This window comes from Bombina bombina, chromosome 1 (assembly GCF_027579735.1).
Source record: "Bombina bombina isolate aBomBom1 chromosome 1, aBomBom1.pri, whole genome shotgun sequence".
NCBI lineage: Eukaryota > Metazoa > Chordata > Amphibia > Anura > Bombinatoridae > Bombina > Bombina bombina.
Genome location: NC_069499.1, coordinates 291427301 through 291442473, shown reverse-complemented (window position 1 = coordinate 291442473; position 15173 = coordinate 291427301). Strand labels below are relative to the sequence as shown.

General features: G+C 37.6%; 1 protein-coding gene across 1 annotated transcript in view; it reads right to left on the bottom strand.

Moving 5' to 3' along the window:
• The window catches only part of LOC128657683 (protein mono-ADP-ribosyltransferase PARP14), a 411551-nt gene that overhangs the window by 207237 nt on the left and 189141 nt on the right, over positions 1 to 15173 (bottom strand). Inside the window, exons 9-11 of the mRNA XM_053712086.1 lie at positions 10828 to 11049; positions 2831 to 2930; positions 1775 to 1924 (exon numbers count right to left, since the gene is read on the bottom strand). Of these exons, the coding sequence (XP_053568061.1) occupies positions 1775 to 1924; positions 2831 to 2930; positions 10828 to 11049 (472 nt within the window). The remainder of the gene's footprint in view (positions 1 to 1774; positions 1925 to 2830; positions 2931 to 10827; positions 11050 to 15173) is intronic.

Below are 15173 nucleotides of genomic sequence, written 5' to 3'. Positions count from 1 at the left end.
CATTGTGTGTCAGTTTGTGTGAGTGACAGTGTGTGTGTCAGTATGTATGTTTCATTGCATGTCAGTTTGTGTGAGTGACAGTGTGTGTGTGTGCATCAGTATGTATGTTTCATTGTGTGTCAGTTTGTGTGAGTGACAGTGTGTGTGTCAGTATGTATGTGTGAGTGACAGTGTGTATATCTCAGTATGTATGTTTCATTGTGTGCCAGTTTGTGTGAGTGACAGTGTGTGTGTGTGTCAGTATGTATGTTTCATTGTGTGTCAGTTTGTGTGAGTGACAGTGTGTGTGTCAGTATGTATGTTTCATTGTGTGTCAGTTTGTGTGAATGACAGTGTGTGTGTGTGTGTCAGTATGTATGTTTCATTGTGTGTCAGTTTGTGTGAGTGGCAGTGTGTGTGTGTGTTAGTATGTATGTTTCATTGTGTGTCAGTTTGTGTGAGTAACAGTGTGTGTCAGTATGTAGCTTTCATTGTGTGTCAGTTTGTGTGAGTGACAATGTGTGTGTCAGTGAGGCCGAATTATCATATGTCTGTCGGACCTGATCCGACAGTGCGGATCAGGTCCGACAGACATCGCTGAATGCAGAGAGAAATACGCTCTCCGTATTCAGCATTGCACCAGCAGCTCACAAGAGCTGCTGGTGCAACGCTGCCCCCTGCAGACTAGCAGCCAGCAGGGAGGTGTCAATCAACCCGATCGTACTCGATCGGGTTGTATTGTGGCGATTCCTGTCCGCCTCATCAGAGCATGCGGACAGGGTTATGGAGCAGCTACTCCATAACTTATGTTTCTGGTGAGTCTGAAGACTCACCAAAAACACAGGCCCTCAAGCTCCATAAATGGGCCTCAGTATGTATGTTTCATTGTGTGTCAGTTTGTGTGAGTGACAGTGTGTGTGTGTGTGTGTGTGTGTCAGTATGTATGTTTCATTGTGTGTCAGTTTGTGTGAGTGACAGTGTGTGTGTATGACAGTATGTATGTTGACTGTGTGTCAGAATGTGTGAATGACAGTGTGTATGTGTCAGTATGTCAAGGTGCTAATGTATCTGTATCCATCGCACGGAGGTGGAGAGGTCTTCTTCGACGTCTGTCCTCATCTTCATCCATCCAACAGGGAGGTCCTCTTCATGTGGTCTCTAGTCGCACACTAAAGATTGAATGCAAGGTACCCGTTTTATATAGGGGTACCCTTGCATTCCTATTGGCGGACAAATTCAAATCACAGTCAAATCATCCAATTGGGTTTCAGCAGTTGCGCTGAAAAATACCCCACATATGTAATCTTGCCCAGAGAGTCTTTATGAATTCAATTTGTTGGGTCTATGTGTAGCTGAAAAATCCCAACCACACCTCTAGAATGTCCCGGAATGCCCATAGCCAACCCCTATTTGCATATGTGAGACACCTTTCATTTTGTTGAGTTAGAATACATTACCATAACAAAGCAGACATATTTTACAATTACTGTAATATTTAAATAAACTATTTTGCAAGTGTGTTTCAGCTGTAATGTAAATGCTTCTGTGTTGCTAGCGGTTTGTGTTTGATGTGTGACATACCATGAATTGTGCTCATCACACAACTATAGTTGTTAATGGCTGCAATGCTCATTAATGAATCAGTGGGAAACATAGGTGAAGTGATGCTCAATTAATGTAGTACATGATCTAACCTTTTCAACAAGGCCCTTTGGCAACCTCACCAGTTTCTATGAATCACATTACATGCTGCATTGATACTAAGATAGTTACATATTAATAACTAAATAAATACCTGATTTAAGGTTAAATGAACTATTAGTTGAATTAACAATGGCATCAGTCTTTTCCTTGGTTATATCGCCTGTGCTCACATGAAAGGTAATTGGACCAATCCGCATTTCATAAACTCCCAATGTTCCTTCTGTAATTGTTCCACATAAATCTGCAAGAAAAGCATTATAAATTAATTTCAAATAAATTAGAACTGTTTTGCAGATTACTCGACCAGGCATCATTATTTATTCAAGATAATTTAATGGGACATGAAACCCAACTTTTTTCTTTTATGGTTCAGATAATTCAAAGCATACATTTTTTTTAAAAAGTTTTTCAGTTTACTTCTATTAATATATTTACTTTGTTCTCTTGGTGCCCTTTATTGAAAAACAGGTGGGAAGGCTCAGGAGTGTAAAGCACTATATGGCAGCAGTTTTGCAAGAAGCAGATAAGGGGTTAATAAGTGTATGTAGGTGGCAGCGAGGGCGGGGGTGTCAGATTAGGGGTGTTTAGACTCGGGGTTTATGTTAGGGTGTTAGGTTTAAACATAGATTTTTATTTCCCCATAGACATCAATGGGGCTGCGTTACGGAGCTTTTCATTCTGCAATCGCAGGTGTTAGCTTTTTTTTGCTGGCTCTCCCCATTGAGGTCTATGGGGAAATCATGCACGAGCACGTCAAAGCAGCGCTTGTTTTCGGTGCGATATGGAGCTCAACGCAACCATATCGCACGCACAAGCCTGCTTTTTTGAAACTAGTAATACCAGCGTTATAGGGAGGTGAAATAACGCCGAAAATGTTGCAGTCGTAATCTGGCTGATGTTATTAATTCAATTAATATCAGCAGTGTTCACTACTATGTAGTACTTCAGACACATGTTCTTTAACAAAGTATACCATGAGAACAAAGCACAATAAGGTAAATTGTAGATTTTATAAAAATGATACACTCTGTCTAAATCATGAACAAAAAAATGTTAGGTTTATATTCCTTTGATTAGCTATAATAAATAAATAATGATGTCTGTGCGAGTCGTCTGCAAAAATATTTTTATATTATTTTTCTCTTACCGGACTTCTCTTTTGGATCCGTTTTTAAACTCTCTTCTGTTATTTTATTGACTTTAGCTGCATTTAGTTCATTTTGTTTCTCCAGTGCACTTGAAAATTCCTGTAAAAAAATATCCACATATAATACGGTGATTCATTTAAGCTAATTATAAATATATTCAACTGTCTAAAGCTGAAAATATCCCTTACTACTGATTATTTTCCATAACACTCTGGTATTCGTGGATGTGTTGGTTGTGTCAACAGATACATTTGTAAACTTACTGAAACACTAATTCAATAATACAATCTTTAATTTAATCAATAGGTGGTAACATTTTTATTTACACTATTAATATATAATTATGTTAGTTAAAAATGATCAAATTATAAAACATTTGCACAAATCAAAATGAGTAATGTTTTTTTGTTCTCATGTTTTAAGACTACCAAACCAAGTTAGCACTGAGCAAGTTAGCACTGAGCTGATTTCTTTTGTAATTTAGTATAGGGTAGGGAATTTTATTATTTTGGGGGGATTTTTTATTTTATTAGGGGGCTTAGATTAGGTGTAATTAGATTCAAATTCTTGTAATATTTTTTTATTTTTTGTAATTTAGTGTTTGTTTTTGTACTATAGTTTAGTTTATTTAATTGTATTTGAGTTTAGATAATTTTAGTTAATTTATTTAATTAATTTATTGATAGTGTAGTGTTAGGTGTATTTGTAACTTAGGTTAGGATTTATTTTACAGGTAATTTTGTAATTACTTTAACTAGGTAGCAATTAAATAGTTATTAACTATTTAAAAGCTATTGTACCTAGTTAAAATAAATACAAAGTTGCCTGTAAAATAAATATAAATCCTAAAATAGCTACAATGTAACTATTAGTTATATTGTAGCTATATTAGGGTTTATTTTATAGGTAAGTATTTAGTTTTAAATAGGATTAATTTATTTAATTATAATTTAAATAAAATTAAATAAAATTACTATATTTAAGTTAGGGGGGTGTTAGGGTTAGGTTTAGACTTAGGTTTAGGGGTTACTAACTTTATTATAGTAGCAGTGACGTTGGGAGCGGGAGTTTAGGGGTTAATAATTGTAGGTAGGTGGCGGCGACAGGGGGGGGCAGATTAGGGGTTAATACAATTTATTATAGTGTTTGTGAGGTGGGAGTGCGGCGGTTTAGGGGTTAATACATTTATTATAGTGGCAGCGATGTCCGGTCGGCAGATTAGGGGTTAATAATTGTAGGTAGGTGGCAGCGACGTTGGGGGGGCAGATTAGGGGTTAATAAATATAATATAGGTGTCGGCGATGTTAGGGGCAGCAGATTAGGGGTTCATAGGGATAATGTATTTGGCAGCGGTGTCCGGAGCGGCAGATTAGGGGTTAATAGTATAATGCAGGTGGAAACAATGTTGGGGGCGGCAGATTAAGGGTTAATAAGTGTAAGGTTAGGGGTGTTTAGACTCGGGGTTCATGTTAAGGTGTTAGGTTTAGACTTAGAAAGTGTTTCCCCATAGGAAACAATGGGGCTGCGTTAGGAGCTGAACGCTGCTTTTTTTGAGGGGTTAGCTTTTTTTTCAGCCAGCTCAGCTCCATTGTATCCTATGGGGAAATCGTGCACGAGCACGTTTTTCCAGTTTACCGCTACCGTAAGCAACGCTGGTATTGAGGAGAGAAGTGGAGCTAAATTTTGCTCAACGCTCACTTTTCTGAGGCTAACGCAGCCATTCAGAAAACTCATAATACCAGCGTTGTTTAAAGTAAGTGCTGGAAAAAAGGAGCGTTAGCCCCGCAAGTTTTTACCGACAAAACTCGTAATCTAGCCGTAATATTTTTGTCCATTAAAATAACATTAAATTGATCAGCAATGCAGTGTAGACATTGCTTATGTTGTAAATGACTATTGTAGCTGGTAACTGCTTATTCTTTAATGGAATATCTACATAGGCGTACAGAGGCCCATTATTAGCAAACATATGTCCAGTGTTCCAATAACAGGTTGTGTTAGCTTATCCAAGTTTATCATTTAAAATGCTAATTGATTATTAGAAAACCCTTTTGCAATTATGTTACCACGACTGAAAACTGTTGTTCAGATTTAAGAAGCAATAAAACTGGCCTTCATTAGACTGGTTGAGTATCTGGAGTATCAGCAATTCTGGGTTTGATAACAGGCTCATGATGGCCAGAAACAAAGAACTTTCTCCTGAAACTCATCAGTCTGTTCTTGTTCTGAGAAATGAAGGCTACTTAATGTGAGAAATTCCTAAGAACAGCGCAAACTGGCTATAAACAAAATAGAAATAGAAAGGAGTGGGAGTGGGAGGCTCCAGTGCACAACTGAACAAGAAGACAAATACATTAGAGTGTCTAGTTTAGAGAAACAGACACCTCACAGGTGCTCAACTGGCAGCTTCATTAAATAGTACCCACAAAACATCAGTCTCAACATCAACAGTGAAGAGGCAACTCCAGGAGAGCAGAGTTGCAAAGAAAAGGCCATATCTCAGACTGGCCAATAAAAAGATAACATTAAGATGGGCAAAATAACATAGACACTGTACAGAGGAAAGTTGGAAAAAAGTGTTATGGACAGACAAATCTAAGTCTGAGGTATTTGTATCACAAAGAAGAACATTCGTGAGACGCACAGCAAATGAAAAGATGCTGGAGGAGTGCTTGACACCATCTGCCAATCAAGGTTGAGGCAATATGATGGTCGGGCGGTGTATTGGTGGTGGTAAAGTTGGAGATTTATACAGGGTAAAATGGACCTTGAAGAAGAAAGGCTATCACTCCATTTTCCAATGCCATGCCATACACTGTGGACGGCGTTTGATTTGAACCAATTTCCTCCTACAACAGGACAATGGCCCAACTCACAGCTTCAAACTATGCAAGAACTATTTAGGGAAGAAGCAGTCAGCTGATATTCTGTCTTTAATGGAGTGGCCAGCACAGTCAACCCTATTAAGCTGTTGTGGGAGCAGCTTGACCGTATGGTATGTAAGAAGTGCCGATTAAGCCAATCCAACTTGTGGGAGGTGCTTCAGTAAGCATGGGGTGAAATTTCTTCAGATTACCTGAACAAATTGACAACTAGAATGTCAAGGGTCTGCAGGTCTATAATTGCTGCACATGAATGATTCTTTGACGAAAGCAAAGTTTAAAAAGGCACAATTATTATTTCACTTAAAATAATTTATTTTTTAACTTTGTCAAATACTTTATTTCCTATTAAAACTAATTTCATGTGTGTCTTAATGAAAAATAGGGAAATGTCTATGTGACCCCAAACTTTTGAACGCCAGTGTACGCATAGGTATGGCAATGTCAGGGAGGGTTATTCTCCCTAATGGCCAGGAGGTAGTTTTTCAGATGGAGAGGGTGTCCCAGTGGTTCATCAAAATAGAACTTCCATCACAATGATGATAACTTGTTTAATGTCAAGAAGAATTCTCGTAATACAAAGAATAAGTGTTGGTTACAAATGGTGCAAATATTTGCATGATAAAATTGTTTGCTGGTGGATTTATAATAGATAAAAGGACTTTGATTTTAAAGAACATCTTCTTAAAGACTGGAATAGACCCTCTTGGTACAAATATATGATAATAAGATATTTTTCTAAAGAAGATGCCCTGATGTCTGTTCCAGAGTTGTTAGCAAAGTCTAAAGAGGATCTACTTGTAGTATATTCGATTGCCATCTCTGATTAGATCTTAGGGTTTTCTAGCAAAAGGGCTTAAAAGGAAATTAAACCCAAACATTTTCTTTTAAAATTCTGAGCATATAATTTTTAACAACTTTCCAATTTACTTTTATCTAAGTTGTTTTGTTCTCTTGATAACATTTTGTTGAAAAACACACCTAGGTAGGTCTAGGAGCAGCAATGCACAATTGGGAACTACCTGCCGATTGGTGGTTGCACATACATGCCTCCTGTCTTTGGCTCACCTGATGAGTTCAGCTAGCACCCTGTAATGCATTGCTGCTTCTTCAACAAAGGTTAGCAAGAAAATGAAGCACATTTGGTAGTATTAGTAAAACATGAAGTTGCTTAAAATTGCATGCTCTATCGGAATCTTGAAATAAAGATTTTGTGTTTCATGTTCCTTTAAAGGGTCACTAAACCCAAAATCTTTCTTTCATGATTCAGATAGAGAATACAAATTTAAACAACATTACAATTGACTTCTATTATTTATTTTGCTTCATTTTTTAGATATCCTTAGTTGAAGAAAAAGCAATGCACATGGGTGAGCCAATCACACGAGGCTTCAATGTGCAGCAACCAATCAACAACTTTTGAGCATATCTAGATATGCTTTTCAGCAAAGAATATCAAGAGAATAAAACAAATTAGATAATAGAAGTAAATTAGAAAGATGTTTAAAATTGCATTCTCTTTCTAAATCATGAAAGAAAAAATGTGGGTTTCATGTCCCTTTAAGGAACTCACAATGCGGTTAAATGACTCTCAGATGCAGAGGCCATTTTTTCTCCACTACTAACTACAGTTGAATTGCTCTTCATTTGTCAAAATACTTCTTACAAAAGAATGGGAAAGGATATGGCTGTTGAACTGGAGGAGAGAATCTGGCAATTAGCAATAAATCAAACCAGATCAGCTATATTGAAGCTAAGACTATGGCACGCTGCCAAAATGCATCAGCTGGTCTTGTTGACACTACCTACAGCTATTTTACACAAGCATTGTTAACATTTGAAGTGAATAGAGGATTTATTTTAACCCACCAGAGGCTTTATCTTTTTGAACAGCTATATTGAGCACCACTTTATGGGCAGTATTTCAAACATTTGGTATGGTGGTATAGGGTCCCTTTAAACTTTATAAAGACTTCCCAACTTGCTCGGCCACCTGCGTGCCTGCTATTACGCTGAGAATACTGGCATTCATACTATCATTACGCTGTATACAAGGCAATCTTAATGCATGAACTGCTTCATTTTTGAAGTTACTATACTTCATACCGCTTGCATATAACCCAGCTGCATTTTCTTCTAAACCTACAGCTTGCTTATATCCTTAAGACATATACAGTTCGATTACTGAACATTTCATCCTAAGGGTCTGGCCTATCACAAAGTTTGGACTGACGTCTACATTGTATTTTCTAGTACTGGGGATGCCCAGTATTTCTATTTTTTGTATTTTTTTTCTGTGTTTTTGCATCCTTTTTGTATTATGCACCGTATATATTTGTAGTTGATGTGTATTAAATTCCTTATTTAAGATATATACATTTGTAACTGTCCTGTTTTTGGTATATTAATCACTTGGTAGTGCAGAACATTGGAATGTGAAATATTTATAGTAACTACACTTTATAACTACACTTTTATAACACTTTATTAAATATGAATATTGTTTTCATCTACTTGACTGCAAAGGGCTCCAATGCACTTATATGTATGTCTATATATGTCTATATATGTATAAATGTATGTATGTGTTTGTATATATATATCTGTAAATACATATATACACACATAAATAAATATGTACACACATATAAACAGCTGAGACCTCATATCTTTAAGTCTTTAAAACTTTTTTGTGCCATATTTGTTTTAAATATTTTTTATTAGATAGTGTTATTATGAGTGTACTGTATTTTTCAATGTATTTTTGATGTGTTTTGTGAAAAAAAATGTTTCACGAAACAGTTAAACAGACCACTCTGGTCGTGGTATCCTGACATACGTTAAATTTAATTGCGCTCAAGTGATTACATTTACTTTCAACTTGTAATACGAGCTCTACATCTGATGCGTGCAAACAACAGCGATAAGCCTGATATCGCTTGCACGTAACTGATAGCAGGCTACTCGTAATCTGTCCCTAAATGTTTGGAGACAAAATGAGAAGGTAGTTCAGATGCTGAAATTGCTTGATAATCTACCTGTCAATAGAGCTCTCTTCTACCGTGACCTTAAGAGGGTTTTTATACATAATGTATGTATATATGAGTGTGTGGATACAGCCATATACTACTGGCTGTAAAACTGCCCATAGACAATCATTATGTATTTAATTTTTTTTCTTTCTTCCTTCCTGGCTATTTTTATTCTTGGGATTGTTTCATGCCCGCCACTAATCTCAGGTCTTTCTGTTACATTATTCTGTGCCTTACCCCGTTGAGCTACTGGAAGGTTCTAGCTTTGTCTTCAATTTTGGTAACCTGCTGCCCTTTCTGGCTATTTTTCTGGCTCCCTGACACATGCAGGCAGTTAACTAATCAGGTTTTGCTATTTATGGCAGCTATGCATTCAAGTCTTTGCCCTGACATTGAGCGCACTCTCCATTTGTTTTCAGGACCTGCTGATTTTTTTTGCTGGCTTCTGACCAGGTTCTTTAGACTCTGTCTTTGAATTTCCTCTTGTTTCCTGAGTTTTGACCATTCTGTTTGGACTTTATTCTACCTCCTGTTTACTGATAGCCTACAACCCTGCCTGGACCTTCGTCCAACCTAGCTGGTGTTCTCTGGCTGTAAGGATGCAATTCCTGTTGCCTTTTTCCAGTTCCCGCTGTAACCAGTCACACCAGTTTCTTGCAGTACATGTGTCCCCTTTGATCCCAGATTTCTTCAGTGTTCTGGTGGTTCCAGATTTCTTCATCATGTTTCAGTGGTCCTAGATTTTTGCAAAGTCTTCTGGTGGTGTATATATACACATATCATAGACTTACCTTCCAGCCAGTGCCACTCTCAGTAATTCTTTCTTGACAGTGTCTATCACTACCTTCTCTACTGTTACCACAGAACTGGCCTTATTAAAACTATCTATTACTAAAGCTGTTATCATGCCAAAAAGTAAACAAAACTCTAAATCCACAATCACCTCACAAAACAAGCTCTACACACCAAACCCCAGCACAAACATTCCCAGTCTTTGGGCTCCATGTACTAAACCCTCAATTTACTCGACATTTCAGATGCTGATAAACTCGCTTTAACTCACAGCTAAATAATTGATGTCCGCTACCCCTATATACTTCAAAACCTCTCAGAAAATGTTGCATCTAATCCAATGCGAGCCATGGCTGATGATTGATAACTTTGATGCCTCGCTCGCTGCAATTAATCTAATGTACTATTCTGTCTGGTGAATTGTAAGGTCAATTATTCCCACGTGATCTGCAAGATGTCACAAACGTCATAATAGTTGCGGGAATAGAAATCAGCTCATATAAAAGGACAACTTTTGTACAGATGTCATATATATACAGTATATCTAAATTGTTTATAAACTGTGGCAAAAAAGTGCAATGCCGCTAATAGCTTTAATAGTCCTGGAATGGCCCTTGAGTATGCCGTCATCGGCTCCAGATAATCTTCAAATTCAAGATACAAATGTAATATTGATTCACTGACAAGCCTGAATCTTTGTACAATCTCTTGGTCTGAAAGGCCATGTAAAACAACCTGTGGAAGGAATATACAGGGTACATGCATTCTCCTTCTTCTTAATTGACTGTTCACATCTGCTTCTCTAGTCTGTCTTCTACCCCTGATTTGCATCAAACGGATAATAAACAAATACAGAAGTGTCTCCATGGCTTACTCAATCAATAATGTAAGTAATTATAGAGGTTTGATCCTTTTATATAGCTGTAGTGACAGGCGTCTTTATTGTGCCTCCTATTGTTTTGCACTGTGCTCTCCACCTAAAAGGTGCCAAGGCAAAATACACGAGGTGGGCGACAAAAAAGTATTGAGAGGATAAATTGATTTATTAGTAAATTTGGATTATTGTGAGTTTGGTGTTGAACGATTATTTTTTCATTAAAAAAAACATGGGATTGAGGAGTGTCGGGCAAGTTCAGGCAACTGATCCACAGCATTTACTTCTTTTTTATTGATACCTCAAATGATCTGTTACTAATAATAAACTATGACATGGCACTCATACCCTTATATACAGTAAATATGGTTAATCAAAAGTTATGTAACAATATTTTGTTACAGCCCTGAGGTTACCTTAATAACATCCACATCACTTGGATGTAGAATGAAACAGACTTCTTGAAGATGCTGGACTCTAGATTTTGTGCTAAATTTAAAAATCTCTTCAAACATCAAAGTAGGAATCAATTTTTTGGGGAATCCAAGTAATCCTGTTCCAATGGCTGGGATGGTCATAGATTTCCAATTATTTTTCTCTGTAAGAAATAGGCAGCTTTGTATAATCTGCCTTAAAATCTAAAAATGCAGAGAGAAAATGGAATTAACTTAATATAATGTTCCTTTTTACACAGTTTATTAATATAATGTTGTCTTAAAAATATTGATTCAGACTCTACATCATCTTAGTAACTGCTAGGGGTTTACTCAATCCTGAGTTTCAAACATTTTAATATTTTATTGTAAATCAGTTACTAGTGTTTCTAAGAAAATCTCATAATACCTATAATAATTTTATAGCTTGATATTTGGCATCAAATCTTTACTGAATCCAAACAGCAGCCAAGAAAAAACTAAACAGAAAAATTTACATAAAATTGCAACAATACAACACCATTCAGCACAAAGCAGCAGCATAAAGAGTCCAGAACATAATAACTTCCACTTTTCTTTGCTGCCTTCCAGACAGTAGGTCACGTAATCATTATTTATCCTCACATTTTTGTAAATATTTTATCTTTTCATGTGACAACACTGAAGAAAAGTGTACATTTCCTGTCCCCTCAAAATAACTCAACACACAGTCATTAATGTCTAAACCATTGGCAACACACGTGAGTACACCCCTAAGTGAAAATGTCCAAATTGGGCCCAATTAGCAATTTTCCCTCCCCGGTGTTATGTGACTCGTTAGTGTTACAAAGTCTCAGGTGTAAATGGGGAGCTGGTGTGTTAAATTTGGTGCTATCACTCTCACACACTCTCATACTGGTCACTGGAATTTCAACATGGCACCTCATAGCAAAGAACTCTCTGAGGATCTGAAAAAAAAGAATTGTTGCTCTACATAAAGATGGCCTAAGCTATAAGAAGGTTGCCAAGACCCTGAAACTGAGCTGCAGCACGGTGGGCAAGACTATGCAGCGGTTTCACAGGACAGGTTCCACTAAGAACAGGCCTCGCCATGGTCAACCAAAGAAGTTGAGTGCACGTGCTCAGCATCATATCCAGAGGTTGTCTTTGGGAAATAGACATATGAGTGCTGCCAGCATTGCTGCAGAGGTTGAACGGGTGGGGGTCAGCATGTCAGTGCTCAGACCATACACCGCACACTGCATCAAATTGGTCTGCATGGCTGTCGTCCCAGAAAGAAGCCTCTTCTAAAGATGATGCACAAGAAAGCCCGCAAACAGTTTGCTGAAGACAAGCAGACTAAGGACATGGATTACTGGAACCATGTCCTGCGGTCTGATGAGACCAAGATAAACTTATTTGGTTGAGATGGTGTCAAGCATGTGTGGTGGCAACCAGGTGAGGAGTACAAAGACAAGTGTGTCTTGCCTACAGTCAAGTATGGTGGTGGGAGTGTCATGGTCTGGGTCTGCATGAGTGCTACCGGCACTGGGGAGCTACAGTTCATTGAGGGAACCACACCATGTACTGTGACATACTGAAGCAGAGCATGATCCCCTCCCTTCAGAGACTGGGCAGCAGGGCAGTATTCCAACATTTTTTTAATTTATGATTCAAATAGAGCATGCCATTGTAAGCGACTGTCTAATTTACTCCTATTATCAATTTTTGTTTGTTCTCTTGGTATCTTTATTTGAAATGTAGACTTAGGAGCCAGACATTGTTTTGTTCAGAACCCTGGGTAGTGCTTGCTGATTGTTGGCTACAGCCACCAATTAGCAAGCACTATCCAGGTGTTGAACCAAAAATGGGCCGGTTTCTAAGTTTACGTTCCACCTTTTCAAATAAAGATACCAAGAGAACGAAGAAAAATGTATAATAGTAAATTAGAAAGATGCCTAAAATTGCATGGTCTATCTGAATAATGAAAGAAAAAACATGTTTAAACACATATATACACATATAAATATATATACATATATACACTTTTGACCTTTTCTCAGTCCAACATCATGTCATATACCATTTCCCTTTAAACCCCTTTTTATACATTTATTCCAATAATGAACTTATATTTTATATTTAACATGTCTATATATGAGGGTAATGGTTTATTTTAATGTTTTATATGTGCTTTGTTATTCTTTTATTTTAGCGCTAACACTTTCTTTCAGGTCAAGTCAGCTCAAGTCACGATTTTGGGCTAGATTACAAGTGGCATGATATTGTTAGAGTGGGCACGATATTGCAATATCTCAACCATGTTAACTTGCATGTGTATTACAAGTTGAAAGTAAACGTGTTCGCTCGAGCGTAAACTAAATTAATGCGCATCAGGTTAGTGCGACTAAAGACCTCACGTAAAGGCTATGAGGGATATTTATCAAGCCATCAACCGCAAATACGCTGGAATTCAGCAGCGTAATTGTGGCAAGCTTGATTCCCCTTATTTATCAAAGCCTACAGACTGGGAAAAGTTGAAATCTGTGACGTAACATACGATCCGCCGGTCTCAGTCCGACACAGATCGATGCTTACGTCACTACAGATGTTCCGAATGCAAATTCGGAACTATCTGACTACTTTTGCTAGTTATCAAATATCTACCAGGTACGTTCGCCACTATTCCAGCCCAGCGTACCTGCTTTTCAATCCGCCACCCTGGAGGCCGCAGATGCCATAGGAATCAATGGGAGTCTGAAAGCAGCAAAAGCTCATGTTCGCTGCTGCCTGATATCCCATTGATCTCTATGGGAGAATAAAATTAACGTTTACACCTAACACCCTAACATAACCCCCGAGTCTAAACACCCCTAATCTTCCGCCCCCTACACCGCCGCCACCTACATTATGTTATTAACCCCTAATCTGCCGCCCCGACACCGCCGCCACCTACATTATGTTATTAACCCCTATTCTGCCGCTCCCGGAGCCCACCGCAACTAAATAAAGTTATTAACCCCTAAACCCCTGGCCTCCCACATCAGTACCACTTACTAAACCTATTAACCCCTAAACCTAACAACACTATATTAAATATTAAATATTAACTCATCCCTATCTTATAATAAATTTTAACCTACCCTAACTGTTATACTAAATTACATTAAACTATATTAAACTAATAATTAATCTACCCTAACTGTTATACTAAAATTACATTAAACTACAAATTAAATTAAATATATTATATATTTAAAAAACTAACCCTACTCAAATAATTTAAATCTACTATTACAAATTACAAAGTTACCAAAAACTAACAACTAGGTTACAAAAAATAACAAACACTAAGTTACAAAAAATAACAAACAAATTATCAAAGATTTAAACTAATTACACCTAATCTAAGAGCCCTATGAAAATAAAAAAGCCCCCCCAAAATAAAAAAAAACCTAGTCTACAATAAAACTACCAATGGCCCTTAAAAGGGCCTTTTGCGGGGCATTGCCCAAAAGAAATCAGCTCTTTTACCTGTAAATAAAAAATACAAACAACCCCCAACAGTAAAACCCACCACCCACACAACCAACCCCCCAAATAAAAACCTAATCTAAAAAACCTAGGCTCCCCATTGCCCTGAAAGAGGCATTTGTATGGGCATTGCCCTTAAAAGGGACTTTAGCTCTTTTTCAAAAGCCCAAACCCTAATCTAAAATTAAAACCCACCCAATAAACCCTTAAAAAAGCCTAACACTAACCCCCGAAGATCAACTTACAGTTTCTGAAGAGCTGACATCCATCCTCAGCAAAGCGGCAGAAGTCCTCATCGAATTCAGCAGAAGTCTTCATCCAAGCGAGCCGACATCTTCATCCAACCGGGAAGAAGTCTTCATCCAGACGGCATCTTCAATCTTCAGCCATCCGGCGCGAAGCGGCTCCTTCTTCAAGACATACAACGTGGAGCATCCTCTTCGTTCGACGTCTTCTTTACAATGAATGTTCCTTTAAATGATGTCATTCAAGAGGGTGTCCCTTAGATTCCAATTGGCTGATAACATTCTATCAGCCAATCGGAATTAAGGTTGAAAAAATCCTATTGGCTGTTGCAATCAGCCAATAGGATTGAGCTTTCTACCTATTGGCTTATCCAATCAGCCAATAGGATTGAGCTCGCATTCTATTGGCTATTCCAATCAGCCAATAGAATGCAAGCTCAATCCTATTGGCTGATTGGATCAGCCAATAGGATGAAAGCTCAATCCTATTGGCTGATTGCAACAGCCAATAGTATTTTTTCAACCTTAATTTAGATTAGCTGATAGAATTCTATCAGCCAATCGGAATCT